Here is a 13,957-nt window from a genome sequence, read left to right as displayed (position 1 = left end):
GCCCCCAGCCGTCGCTCAGATGCATCTGTCTGCACTGTGAATGTTTGTTCAAAATCCGGACTCAGTAGCACAGGCTCTTGACACAGAGAGTCCTTCAAGTCTCTAAAAGCTGCCTCGCACTTCGATGTCCACTGGACTTTGTTGGGCTTGTTTTTCCGGGTCAGCTCGATCAGAACTGCTGCCCGGGCTGAAAAGTCTGGGATAAATCATCTGTACTACCCAATAAGCCTAAGGAACAAACGGACATGCTTGTTAGTGGTTAGTCGGTCAGCAGACATGATCGCCTCAACCTTCCCGACTTGAGATCGGATCACACCATGGCCCAGCACATAGCCAAGGTATGAGGTCTCCTCCTTGGCTAAAGCACACTTATTTGGGTGGATTGTCAAACCTGCAGCCTTTATCTGGGTCAATACCTCCTCCAGGTGTTGCAGATGCTCCTCTCAGCTGAAACTGAAGATGACAATATCATCCAGGTAAGCTGCTGCAAAATGTTCGGTACCTCGGAGGACCTTGTCCATCAGTCTTTGGAAGGTTGCAGGGGCTCCATGCAATCCAAAGGGTAGAATAGTGAACTGGAAGTGCCCAAATGGTGTCTTGAAGGCGATCAACTCACGGCTGTCAGCTGCAAGTAGCACCTGCCAATACCCTTTGCAGAGATCCAGGGTCGTAAGAAATTTGGCCTTACCCAGGCGCTCTACCATGTCATCCACTCTGGGCATTGGGTAAGGGTCAAACTTTGACAGGGTGTTGACCTTTCTGAAGTCCAGGCAGAAACGCAAGCTCCCATCCTTCTTGGGAACCAGTATGGTGGGGCTGTTCCATTCACTATCTGATGGTTCAATCACCCCCAGTCTCTGCATCATATCCAGCTCCTCCTTGAGCACTGGCAGAAGGCGCTCTGGAACCCCGGATGGCGCATTGGCTGATGCTCCTTCAAGGTTATCCGGTGCTCCACTAGCTCCGTCCACCCTGGTGTCTCCACAAATAGGTTGGCAGGGAGCACTTACCATAACTCCTGTTGTCGACATGGGGACAGGTGGCTTAAGTCCAGCTCATACTTTTGTTGTCTGCATGGGAAATACTGCTCGTGGCACTCATCTTCTTCCTCGACCCCCCGGATCAGTATCGCCGTCGAAGTTGTCTCTGCTTGCAGTGGTCGGGCATCAGAACCTCATAAGTCACTGGACTCATTTTCCTGGTGACCTTGTAAGGTCCCTGCCATTTTGCCAGCAGTTTGTTGTCTGACCTGGGCAACAACAGCAGGACCTTATCATCTGGCTTGAAGCTCCGAGTTTGGGCCTTCTGGTCATACCAATGCTTCTGACGACCCCGGGCACACCTCAGATTCTCTTGTGCCAAGGTGATGAACGCATGAGCTGTTCCCGCATCTTCAGGACGTATGAGACCACATCTGTCTTGGGCAACAAAGACTCTCCCTCCCAGCTGTCCTTCAGGATATCCAACGAACCCCTGATGTGATGGGCATATAACAGTTCAAAAGGAGAAAATCCCATAGAAGCTTGTGGCACTTCCCGGTACGCAAACAAAAGGAAGGGAAACCACTGATCCCAATCCTTCCCCGTCTGCGACACAAACTTCTTGAGCATGTTCACCAGGGTCTGATTGAACCGCTCAACCAGGCTGTCTGTCTGTGGGTGGTAAGGAGTGGTTCTGATTCTTTTAATCCCTAACAACTGGTAGACCTGTTTAAGTGTGTTGCCCATAAAATATGTGCCTTAGTCAGTGAGAACTTCACGGGGTATGCCAACTCTAGAAAAAAGTTGTAACAGGGCTGTTGCTACATTCCTGGCTGTGACTTCTCTCAGGGCAAATGCTTCAGGATCATATCCAGCTCCTCCTTGAGCACTGGCAGAAGGCGCTCTGGAACCCCGGAAGGAGCACCGGCTGATGCTCCTTAAAGGTTATCCAGTGCTCCACTAGCTCCGTCCGCCCTGGTGTCTCCACAAATAGGTTGTCAGGGAGAACTTGCCATAACTCCTGTTGTCGACATGGGGACAGGTGGCTTAAGTCCAGCTCACACTTTTCTTGTCTGCATGGGAAATACTGCTCGTGGTACTGACTTGCTTCTTTCCACAGGTCCCACTACATCCCAATTCCAATTCACTCAAATGGGGTTTCTACCACTGGTAAAGGGATCAAAGGGGCATGTGCCATGGTTCTACCTCCTGACATCTGGCATTGGGGACAGGTTTTGACTTCCTCATACAACTTAGGCCAGTAGAATCTTTTGTCTATCCTTTGCAGGGTCTTCATAAAACCTAAGTGGCCTGCCCATGGAATGGTATGTCCTAACTCCAGCACCTCTCTCCTAAACCTCTCAGGTACTCTGAGCTGTAAACTGTCAGGGTTCTGTGTCTTCCCCCTGTGTTGTTTCTCTGTTGGGCCGCCAGATGGCGGCACCTCGGTTTTCTGTTCTGTTAATTGTTTTATTGGTTCGCATTATCCATTTATTAGTTTCCAATTGTCTCGTGTTTCCCCTCCCTCTCTGTGCTTGATTGCTCATTGTGCCCTCCTGTGTCTCGTCTGCGTCGCCCCTATTTAAGTCTCCCTCTCCCTCACTCAGGCACTGGATCCTTTTGTTTCTGTACCTGTTTTTTGGTCTGTTACCTGTTTGCTACCTACCTGCCTGCCTGCCTGCCTGTTTGTTTGTTCGCCTGTTGCCTGTTCCCTGCCTGCTCTGTTCTCTACGTGTTTTGGAAATTTAGTATTTTTTGTTTTCCCTTGTTTTGGAGGATTTTCGTTGCCCTTGTTATCGCCGCCCAGCGAGGCGTTCTGCTCCCGTCGTTCTCTGTTCTGTTTATTAAAGTCCTTTGGTTTTCCCCATTTTGGACTTTTGGCATTTTTACTCTGCGTTTGGGTCCATTCCCGCTCCTCCGCCTGACATAAACGTTCCTCACTCTGCTTGTACAACAAACCATCCTTTATGATGAAGATTTCCTTGCCTAAAGCTCGAACAAAACCACCACCACTCTCTGCCCTTTTATAGAACTGAGCTAAAGTGGGGTCTGCATGCTGCTGTTCAGCTAGGTCACTGGGGAAGTGTATATCTGCCTCTGCCAAAACAGGTGGTTCTACCTGGGTCTCAGGCTGCACTTCAGACTGCTCAATTAGCTTGCCAACAGTCTGCCTACGCCACTCACACCTCTCCTCTTGGGATAGTACTGGCTCAACCACAATATCCTCGGTGGGACAAGGCATTAAATCAAGGGGGTTACTTTCAGGGTCAGAAACTGGAACCAGCTGCTCTAACTCCTTAGCCTTAGCTCGGGTCACAACCCCACACCAGGCAGTGTTCTGCACTAAATCTGGCAACACAGGGAGGTCCTGACCAAGTAGCAAGGGGTATGGCAACCTTGACACAAGCCCTACTCTCATCAGGAAGGTCTGGTCACAAGCCCTAATATAAACATCAGCAGTAGTATGCGCACTCTGATCTCCATGAACACATTGTACAGTAAGCTTATCCTCCACATTCCAGCACTCAAGAGGCACCAAATCTGACTGTACCAACGTCTGAGAACATCCAGTATCTACCAGAGCTGAAACTGGTTTCCCATTAAGCTCTACGACAACCAAAGGTTCCCTGCTCTGTGCTTCTATGTGTGTAGAGGGCCTGGGCACATAGCACAAGTGTGAGGTTTTGGGCTTCTTATTGGGGCAAAATGGATTCTTGTGGCCTAACTCTCCACAGTTGTAACAAGTTAAAGGGGCTTTGGGCTCAAACTTTTTGGGTTTCTCAGTTGGGGGATTACTGGTGTTGCTGTGGAAACTATGTTTAGCTTCAGAACCAACTCCTTCACCAGCACCATCAGACTTACCCTTGGGCGATCTCTCAAGCACTCCAGCGTAGCGGTAGGTCCTGGGGCCCTTGCGTGCCGCCACAAAGATCTCCACCAGCTCAGCTGCTTCAGCTGCAGTTGTTGGGTTTCACTCCTTGACCCAGATCTTCACTTCAGGGTAGAGGACACGCAAATACTGTTCCAGCACAATGATCTCCATTATGTCTTCCTTGTCCCTCTGTTCAAACTTAACCCACTTGCAGAACAAATCCTTCAACCGGACTTGGGTTCTTGGGGCAACTCTTCCGTGCCCGTCTTGATGGACCGGAACTGTTGTCTATAGGTCACTGGGCTTATTTCATATTTCTTTCACCGACAAACCCGGAAGTGACGTAACAAAAGGGAGCGCAGTCAAGTTTTACAATAAGAATAATGGGTACCATGTCATTCTACAGTGAATATCTGGGAATAAATACTGAATAAATGTACAACCTTACCATTGGTTTTACAAGTAGAGATGTCCCTTTTGAGATTAAGTGGTCATATATCGTCTTGGACAATCTGTTTGTGAAATATACGTGCATTTGTGACACCTGGGTACCTTGCAAAATAGCTGTGCGTAATACCACACGTGTTGTTTACCATAGACATATATACATAGAAGCCGCATTGGCCTTTGGATTGTACGTCAACGTCGCCGCCATATTGGTCCAGGCAAGACTGGCCTGAAAACAAATAGAAGTAAACGGGGGAGCTGCGGTTTTTCTGGATAAAAAGTACTATAACGTTTACATTTCTCAACTGATTTCAATGAGTCATTTTTATATTCAAGGATTTATGATCTACGTGGAGTACAAAAAAAGTTTTATCTCCAGATACTTAGAATCTCGATAGTTAGGCTATAATCGCTGCTAGACGCTCAAGAGAGGAGTGTGTATGAACGTTAGGTTTACATGAACTGAATTACTTACGTTGTGGAAAATAATTAATTGTCATAAGGAATTGCCACAGTTAATTTTAACCTGACAAGCTGGCTAGAAAGTAATAAATGCATTGCTAGCTAACTTGAGTAGGATTGTAAGCATCAATTAACCTTGACTGTAAGGCTAGATTTGCTTGTTAACTACCTACCAATGTTTTCTTGCCAGTCGTGATTTTACATTACATTACATTAGAGGCATTTAGCAGACGCTCTTATCCAGAGCGACTTACACAACTTTTTACATAGCATAGATTTGATTTTGAACGAATTAAACTGAACATAACCACAATAATGTTAACCTGGCAAGCTGGCTAGAAAGTAATGAATGTATTATTAATTTTAGCTGAAACGTTTTTCATTTGAACAAACTTGATTTCTTGCTATTTGCTTGCTAGCTAACTTGAGTAGGATTGTAAGCATCAAATAACCTTGATTGTAAGGCTAGCTTTGCTTGTTAACTAGCTACCAATATTTTCTTGCAACATTAAATTTGTCTTGATTTATTATTTTAATACACAACATATTAAATGTCCAAATTGCCCCAAATAGTTTCAGGCTAACCATTTGCTTTCTAGCTACGTTAAATTGTAAAATTATTGTTACGTTCAGTTGAATTCGTTCAAAATCAAAACACGACTTGCAAGAAAACATTGGTAATGCGTAAGTGGGTTTTAAGAAGAAAATTCTTAAGAACGGTTGGTGAATGAGGCCCAATTACTTTCATTATTATAATGTTCAACCAAGCAGCCAACTAATATTGAGCTGGTATAAGATTAAGATAAGTTTATATTTGTTCTGTGTTGTGCTAATATGATCCCTAATAAAAAAAATGGAGGGCCTATCCCATGTAATCTCTGCAGCTTTAGCAATGGATGTACCCATGGACTACTGCAATAAAATAGATTAAATGATCTTTAACTTCATTTGGGAAAAATAAATCATTATATAAAAAAGCGTATTAGTGAACAAAATATCCAAATGAGGAGTACTGGACTTCTCAACACTGAAAACAAACCTTCAAAATTAGGTGGACAAAATCATATTTTAAAAATTCTATGCCGAGTTGGAATATACTGTAACACACAATATTATTTTTAATGAAATTGGAGGACTATCCTTTTTATTAAGATGCAATTATAGTATTTCCAAAATCCCACTGAAACTCTCTTTTCCATAAACAAATGTTATTAAGCTGGTCATTAATATATAAGCACAAGTTTTCACCTCATAATTACTTCATTTGGAATTACCAAGATATTAAATTTAAAAAGACAACACTATTGTGCACAACTTTCCAGTCCCTTCAAAGGAGTGTGCCAGTATATTTCATGCAATTCCCAATGGCGCAATAAGTCTTCTCTTATCCTCTCCCAAAAGAAGAGGAGAATGCACTATGCCGTCACTGGACCCTAAGAATATCTATATTGATGCTGACTTTTATAATAAATAACAAATCAGCTAACAAATGAGTATTCTGTCAGGGTGGGCGAGGGAATGGACCCAAACGCAGAGTGCGGGGAAAAACACAAAACTCCAAAAATAGGCAGAACAAAGACTTTACTTACAACCAGAAAAAGGGGAACAAAAAGCATCGCAGGGCAACTCACAAACACAAAGAAAACTTCAAAAAATGCAGGTCCAAAAGCGCGTAGAACACAGAACAGGAGCAGGAACACTCGGGGCAGAAACACGCTCGGAAGCACGGTCAAACAAACTAACAACAAGCAGGCAACAAGCAAGCTCACAAGCAACAGGCAAGGATCCAGCACCTGAGTCAGGGAGAAGGGAGACTTAAATAGACACGACGCATACGAGACACAGGAGGGCACAATGAACAATCAGACCACAGAGAGGGAATGGAACACGAGACAATCAGCAACCAATAATAGGAAAATTGAAACCAATGATACAATCAAACAGGACACAAAACAGAGGTACCGCCATCTGGCGGCCCAACCAGGAAAAACAGGGGGAAGACACAGAACCCTGACATATTCTCCTAAGAAAGTATAGAAATATAATCCTAAGAAATATAACTACTGTATAAACTGCTGTTTTTTACTGGAATGGCCTCTATGAGAATTTAAATTGGAAATGGACTTAGATTTTAACGAAAGAATATTTCTTAACTAACAAGATAAAATAAATATTGTTTAAAATTCTATGTAGATGTTATCCGGTAAAAAAATATTATACCAAATTGAACTCTGTATTGAATACCAGTTGCTGGTTCTGTAAAAACCAAGAAAGAAACCCTGTCACATCTTTTTTGGGACTGCAATTATAGCAGAAAGTTTGGGGCTGACGCAATGAGCTATATATACAATAACTGTATGCCTTTTAATTTAACATTTGAACATGTGGTATTTTGAGTAAAGAAAGATGACCTTTCTAATAATTAAATATTTTATTTAATCAACCTATTATATATTACTATATCTTGGTAAATACCATATACATTTCTGGACCAGAAACCAAATATTGTGGCATTTAAAGCCACATTAAACTATATCTGGAAACACCGGAAAAAAACAAACATAATAAAGCTATTAAAACAATCGTAGAGCTATAAAACTTGGCAGGTACATTACATGGCCAAACGTATTTGGACAACTGACATCCAAGATCTCATCCAAAATTATGGGTATTAATATGGAGTTGGTCCACCCTTTGCTGCTATAGCAACCTCCACTCTTATGAGAAGGCTTTGTACTAGATGTTGGAGCATTGCCGCCGGTGATTTGCTTCAATTCAGCCAGAAGAGCATTAGTGTGGTCGGGCACTAATTGAGCGATTAGGCCTGGCCTGCAGTTGGCTTTGCAATTGATTCCAAAAGTGTTGGATGTGGTTGGGGCAATGGCTCTGTGCTAGCCAGTCAAGTTCTTCAACCGTTTGACCGGTCAAATTGTTTTTGTCAGTCTGTCATTGGATGGACAATGATGAAGTCATATATGAATAAATATGACCACCATCAGCCAATCCGTTATCAGTGGGCATGTGACAGGCTTAATAATAGCTGATCATCATGAAAGTCACATGTTAGTTGACCTCAAAGCTTGGGAATATCATCTCAAATTTTGGGACTGAGTCTAATTTTTGAATAATTAATAATTCATTCCATATGTGTCCTTACAGCTTAAGAATTCATTATTTCTGCATGCTGCTTGGACCCCTTTAATTATATTCATAATTGCTGATGTTTTTTTTGTAATAATGACAAGGAGGTTGCACAGGTGCCACCCAAACCTATACCACTGATATAATTCGATACGTTAAACGCAAATGAGATTAGGACATGAATGGCTTAACTGTTTTGAGCCAATCAACATTTCCTACTTATTTGATTGACATCCGTTTCAAAAACGGCTACTTGTGGCAGTGTTACGTTTTTTCGTGAAAAAAACTATTTTACCATAAATTTCTTAAACATCTACTGTGACTTAGAACCTCTTGCCGAACACATGGAATGCAAGAGGCAGCCGGTCGATTTAATAAAAGATCAACAATAATAAAAATCGAACACATACAAGACATTTTCGAAATTGAAGCGCTGTTTCTTTAAATTACGGCGGGCTACCCCTGTGTTAGACGGGAAACCCCGTATTGGTATTCTCAGGGGACCTGGAGATGTCGAAATTCTGAGTAGGGTGATTGTATTTATCTGAAGTAACGCCTGGGAATGAACGAGAAGCAAAGTAGCTATAGTAGTTTCGCTCTGCTAAGTAGATACATTTTAATGCTGTAGTTTGACTATTAGCTACCTCAGTTGATTTCATGTTATATTGAAATGTTCCGAAATTAGAGAGGAGAGGCTTCTCTCCACGGCCCGAGGACAGAACATGGCGGAATGCTCGGCCAGGATATAGCTAGCTAGCAGCTAGCTAGCTCAATAATATCAACAGTAACACTCAGCTAGCTAGCGAGCTAGACAATGATACATCATATATAAACGTACATTTGTCTTATAGTCTTTTACCGAAACCAGCTGCGTCTTTGTGAAAAGAATGAATTGGACTCCTTTCTTTGATTGTGGTCTATTGCTGTTTCAGAATATGAGATAGCAAGGTAGTTAGCTAACTAGCTGGTTGCTAGCTATCTTTACAAGGCGGCTAACTAGCTACCTAACGTTAGCTAGAATCAGGGCACCCGATAATTCTACCGTTCTGAAATTTCTCTCATGTAATCCCATATCCCATCAGTACATGCGTGCTTATCGTGGCCTGTTTTTAATTAATACTTGAGCTAGAGGCTGCTTTTATTCATTTAAAAGGAAAGGGTAATTGGGTGGCTCGCCTGTTTGTTTTTGAAAGTGAATCGAAGTACCCTCTCTAGAATAGGCGTACTCTTCGTTGACCTGAAACGAGTGTATGTCGGGGTACGGTTTGTTAGAAAGCTGGATAAGTAGCTACATGCTGTTATATTTTCCTGAGAAGTCTCGTTAGGTAGCCTAACTAGTGCTGCGATAAAACGTCGGAGAGTGATCTTGGACAGCACTGCAGTGCAAGACCGAGGGGTGTAAGACAGAAGAAACTTTTCGGTAACGTTATACCAAACAGCCAAGTGGATCTGCAGAATGACAGATACTCGCAGACGAGTGAAGGTTTACACCCTTAACGAGGACCGGCAGTGGGACGATCGGGGAACCGGGCACGTCTCGTCCGGTTACGTTGAGAGGCTGAAAGGCATGTCCTTGCTGGTTCGTGCCGAAAGTGACGGTAAGTCAACACTGTCTTTAGTCCGTTTGGAGTCTTGCAGTTTAGCTATGCGATGACAATATGACATAGCTAACTAGCTAGCTAACTCAGTCTTGCGGACTAATTTCCCTAATGTTACTCTAGCTTGTGAGGTAAATTAGCTAATGTAGCAATCTGGGAAGCCAATAAGTTGTACTGTGTAGTATTGGACCATTGGCTTTTTGCATGAGTATTTTACTTTAAGTAACGTTAGTTCATGAAAATTAATATATGCGTTACGTTAAGATCGGCTAGTCTGTTCTTTGAATATTGAAAGGTAGAAGTTTAGCTAGTTGACGTTAGCTAGCGAACGTTTCACTTTCGCACAGTATGATCATCAACAGTAGTTAATATCACATTGCTAGTGACTTTTGATACTACACTGCTAGTGACTTGGCCATCCATTTTTATTGAAAGTGATTATAACATTAAAAGCGGTTGCATGTAGTTATTAGTTAGTTATACACAAAGCGGAAGCACAACTCTCCTCATCCCACTAGTTTGGAAGAAGGATTATTAATTAATAAATATATTTTAGCTATATTGCTATTGGGCGCATTTAAAAGCGGGGGGATTAATCATTGGATTGAAAGTCCCAACATCCTTATTGCCTCTGTTGACTAGGGATGTGGGGCCTTTCAATCCAATGACTAATCCCTGGATTTTTGTATGCAGTGATGCAGGATGGTCCAGTTATCTAGGTTGAATGCTGATTTATGGTAACCTTGGTGACAGAGGGGTGGCTGCAGGTGCAGTGTGTGTGGGTGGGGGGGGGGGGCTGGTAGTTCACATCTAATGCAATGGAAGTTTAACACAGAATTGGTTACAAGGGGTAATACTACACTTGCTGCTCTCAGAAGCAATAACCGTTGGTTACAGCTTGCATACATACGAAATGAAGGAGAGAGAATAGCAAGCCATGGATGTGCCGGAGGTCGAGACTGGTCGACCTCCTTTGAGCACTGGACCTGGCTGAGACAGGGGGCTGGGCCACCAGTAATGAGACAATAACTAGGACAGGTCTTTGGTTCCTGTGGAGCTGTGATTTTGTTTGGCCTCAAGCTGAATTCAGTACCTTGTAAATGCCTCACAGGGAAGAAATAGTGATGGGTGTGGCACGCAGGGCTCAGAAGCCGTTTGTGAGCACCAGTATGAGGCAGTTGAACTCTTTGGTTTGAGATGCCACACCCTAATTTTGGGATAGGTACATAGTACATTTGCAATTGGTAGATGCTCCAGAGTAATTTTCACAGATGATGTTTTTTTGCATCCAATCCATTTGTACAGCTGGATATTTACTAAAGCATGTCAGGATAAGTACCTTAGCTCAAGAGTAAAACAACATTGCCCCACCAGCAAACCTTCAACCACAAAGTTGCAAGCCCTGTTCCTACACTGCCACCCTACATTAGTAAATTAGCTTCCATTTTTTTGCAAGGCAGTAATCATTCTGTTTGTCCTGAAGAGAAGAGCAATGCACTTTTCACTTTTAATTTTAAAACTTGAAGGTGCTTGTTTATTTTAGCTTTGTTACATTCCAGTTGTAAACGCGTCATTAGATGATTATTATTATCATTGCAGGTTCTCTACTTCTGGAGTCAAAAATAAACCCCAACACTGCTTACCAGAAACAACAGGTTAGTGGCATCATTATAAAAGGATTTCCTTTCGTTCAACACTGTTACCGATAATGTTAATTGGATTAGCAGCCTGTGCCTTGTCCCAGGCAAACTGCATTGCGCTGTCACAAGCAAGCGAGAATGATCATTTAGGATTGCGTTAGCTAGAAAATGTCCAGCTGCGATTTGAACCCTGCATGACTGGGCTGTGACCTGAATAACTTTGTCCTTCCCCCCCTCCCAGGACACATTGATAGTATGGTCAGAAGCAGAAAACTATGATTTGGCCCTGAGTTTCCAGGAGAAGGCAGGGTGTGATGAGATCTGGGAGAAAATATGCCAGGTATGATACACTTGCACCTTGGAGCCTCATATGCAATTCAGCTTTATTCCCAGTGTCACTCTTTTAATTGCGCTACAAAGGTTTGCCTCAACATTTTGCACAGCTAGGCAAGTACGCACAGAAATCATCTAGCACCATAAACCTTAACTTGAATAGTGTGCAACTTGTTAACTTGTGAAGATATCCAGAAGCCCTGCAGTATGTACAAAGTTTTAAAGTGAAGTTATGTTTTCATGAGTATAAATACACTGGGGAAATGGTTGCTTATTATGAATGCAAGCAGAAATGTCAGTCTTATTTCAGCAATTTATTAAAAAACCAAGAAACTTGGATAAAAAAAGAATTCAGTAGATATGTTCATGAAACATCTTCAGTTCATTTTTTTGACTTAGAAATGATGCATTTAACATGAGATTAAAGATTCAAATGTTCTAGTATGCTGCCTCCAGTAAAAATGTGTTGTATGCTATGTGGAAAGCTTATAAGTCTAATGCTGATTGTTCAATGTCTTTTTTCCCTCAACAACCATAGCAAATATCACATTCTATCCTGAAAAACTACAATATTCCCCAAGTTCGAAAGAGAATCCACATTTGATCCCCGCTTGAATATAATAAGCTAATGAGCACAAAGTAAAGCAAGGTTCTGTTCTTATCCATGAATCTGATTGTAACTGCAAATGTGATCAAAATTATAATTACGCCAACATAATCACATGATTTCGTTTCAATCAGAAGTTGAACTTTGACTTGCAATTTAATGTAAGTGCTGTTTCTTCTTTAGCTTACCAAGTTTTTTAAGTGTAAAAGGAAAATACAATGATACCATGTGTACAATTTTTTACATTGTTTGAATCCACTTATATTCATGAGAGATTCAGATTTTCTGATGGGGATAAGGCTTTTGTTAAGTGGTATTACACTGGTGTGGATTATAATTACTATTAATTTTTTTGCTTGTTGTGTTTGTGTCCATCGGCAACCAGGTCCAGGGCAAAGACCCATCGGTGGACATCACCCAGGAGCTGGTGGACGAGTCGGAGGAGGAGCGCTTCGACGACATGTCCTCCCCGGGCTTGGAGCTGCCGCCTTGTGAGCTGAGCCGGCTGGAGGAGGTGGCAGAACTGGTGGCCTCCTCATTGCCCTCACCCCTCCGGCGTGAGAAGCTGGCACTTGCGGTGGAAAATGAGGGCTACATCAAGAAGCTCCTGGAGCTGTTTCATGTGTGTGAGGACCTGGAGAACCGGGAGGGCCTCCACCACCTCTATGAGATCATTAAGGGGATCTTCCTTCTCAACCGTACCGCACTCTTTGAGGTCATGTTCTCGGAGGAATGCATTATGGATGTGATTGGCTGCTTAGAGTTTGACCCTGCCCTCCCCCAGCCACGAAGACACAGGGAGTTCCTGACTAAGACTGCCAAGTTCAAGGAGGTCATCCCCATTTCTGACCCAGAGCTCAAGCAGAAAATCCACCAGACGTACCGGGTGCAGTACATTCAGGACATGGTCCTCCCCACCCCTTCAGTCTTTGAGGAGAACATGCTGTCCACTCTCCACTCCTTTATATTTTTTAATAAAGTGGAAATTGTTGGAATGTTGCAGGTAAGTGGTTCACGGAACACTTACATGTGCAGTGAATTCATATTAATTTTAGTGCTAGTAATACATAATTTTGTTGAGACAGAGTCCCTTGGTTTTGGAGACCTGGATTGACACAGTGTTTAGAGGCTTGAGAATGGTGGCAGACAGCCATGGTCCCATCGAGCCACATGGTTTGTTTTAGCCCTAAATTCAGCAATTTGAAAAAATTGAGCAACATAATCCATGTAATCCCCTGTTTATTTTATCTGCAGACTATGTGGCTCTCAAAGACTAGGGTTGGCCACCCCTGCTCTAGACCAGTGGTTCTCAAACTTCTGTGCATGCTGGTTTTCATTCCAACCACAGTTGAAATTCCTGAATTTTAACAAGCCATGTTTTGAGGGATTATTTACGTTCTGAAACCACATTATCTCAGAAATGGCTATCCATGCCACGAAGATTAAAATCCCATAATCACTCGAAAGGCTGAAGTGAATCAAGTTTCCAAATTGGTGAACGTGTGGAAACCTGGTCAGTAGGGCTGTCAAAAAATATTTGAAGTTCGAAAACTATTCAAAAAATCTTTTTTTTTATTTATTTTTTTTAAGTTCGAACCTAAATTTGAGCATACGAATATTAGTTTTGGATCCCGCGTTTTGTAATTAACATGAATATACAGGCTTTAATTTCTTGCGGCGAATCATGCTCATGCACGCAAAGTTCATTTCCTGTGCTAACGTTACTTCCTCTGTCAACAAAAATCGTTCTGCCCTGGATCCAGAGCAAGTGGATCATCTGGTTTTTCTTGCCAATAACCGTGATACTTTCAGCTCCATGGACACCTAACGTTACTGGTCAGCTAGCCTTGCAAGCCAGTCTCTTTTTTTTCACTTCA

At 42.5% G+C, this 13,957-nt stretch overlaps 1 protein-coding gene across 1 annotated transcript in view; it reads left to right on the top strand.

The window, feature by feature from the left end:
- The first annotated feature begins 8,380 nt into the window (after positions 1-8,380).
- The window catches only part of LOC135256976 (serine/threonine-protein phosphatase 4 regulatory subunit 3), a 42,641-nt gene continuing 37,064 nt past the window's right edge, over positions 8,381-13,957 (top strand). The window contains exons 1-4 of the mRNA XM_064339296.1: positions 8,381-9,500; positions 11,100-11,155; positions 11,382-11,480; positions 12,466-13,083. Coding sequence (XP_064195366.1) covers positions 9,359-9,500; positions 11,100-11,155; positions 11,382-11,480; positions 12,466-13,083 — 915 coding nt within the window. The 5' untranslated portion in view covers positions 8,381-9,358. The remainder of the gene's footprint in view (positions 9,501-11,099; positions 11,156-11,381; positions 11,481-12,465; positions 13,084-13,957) is intronic.

This window comes from Anguilla rostrata, chromosome 6, assembly GCF_018555375.3.
Source record: "Anguilla rostrata isolate EN2019 chromosome 6, ASM1855537v3, whole genome shotgun sequence".
Taxonomy (NCBI): domain Eukaryota; kingdom Metazoa; phylum Chordata; class Actinopteri; order Anguilliformes; family Anguillidae; genus Anguilla; species Anguilla rostrata.
This window is presented reverse-complemented; position numbering and strand designations above follow the sequence as displayed.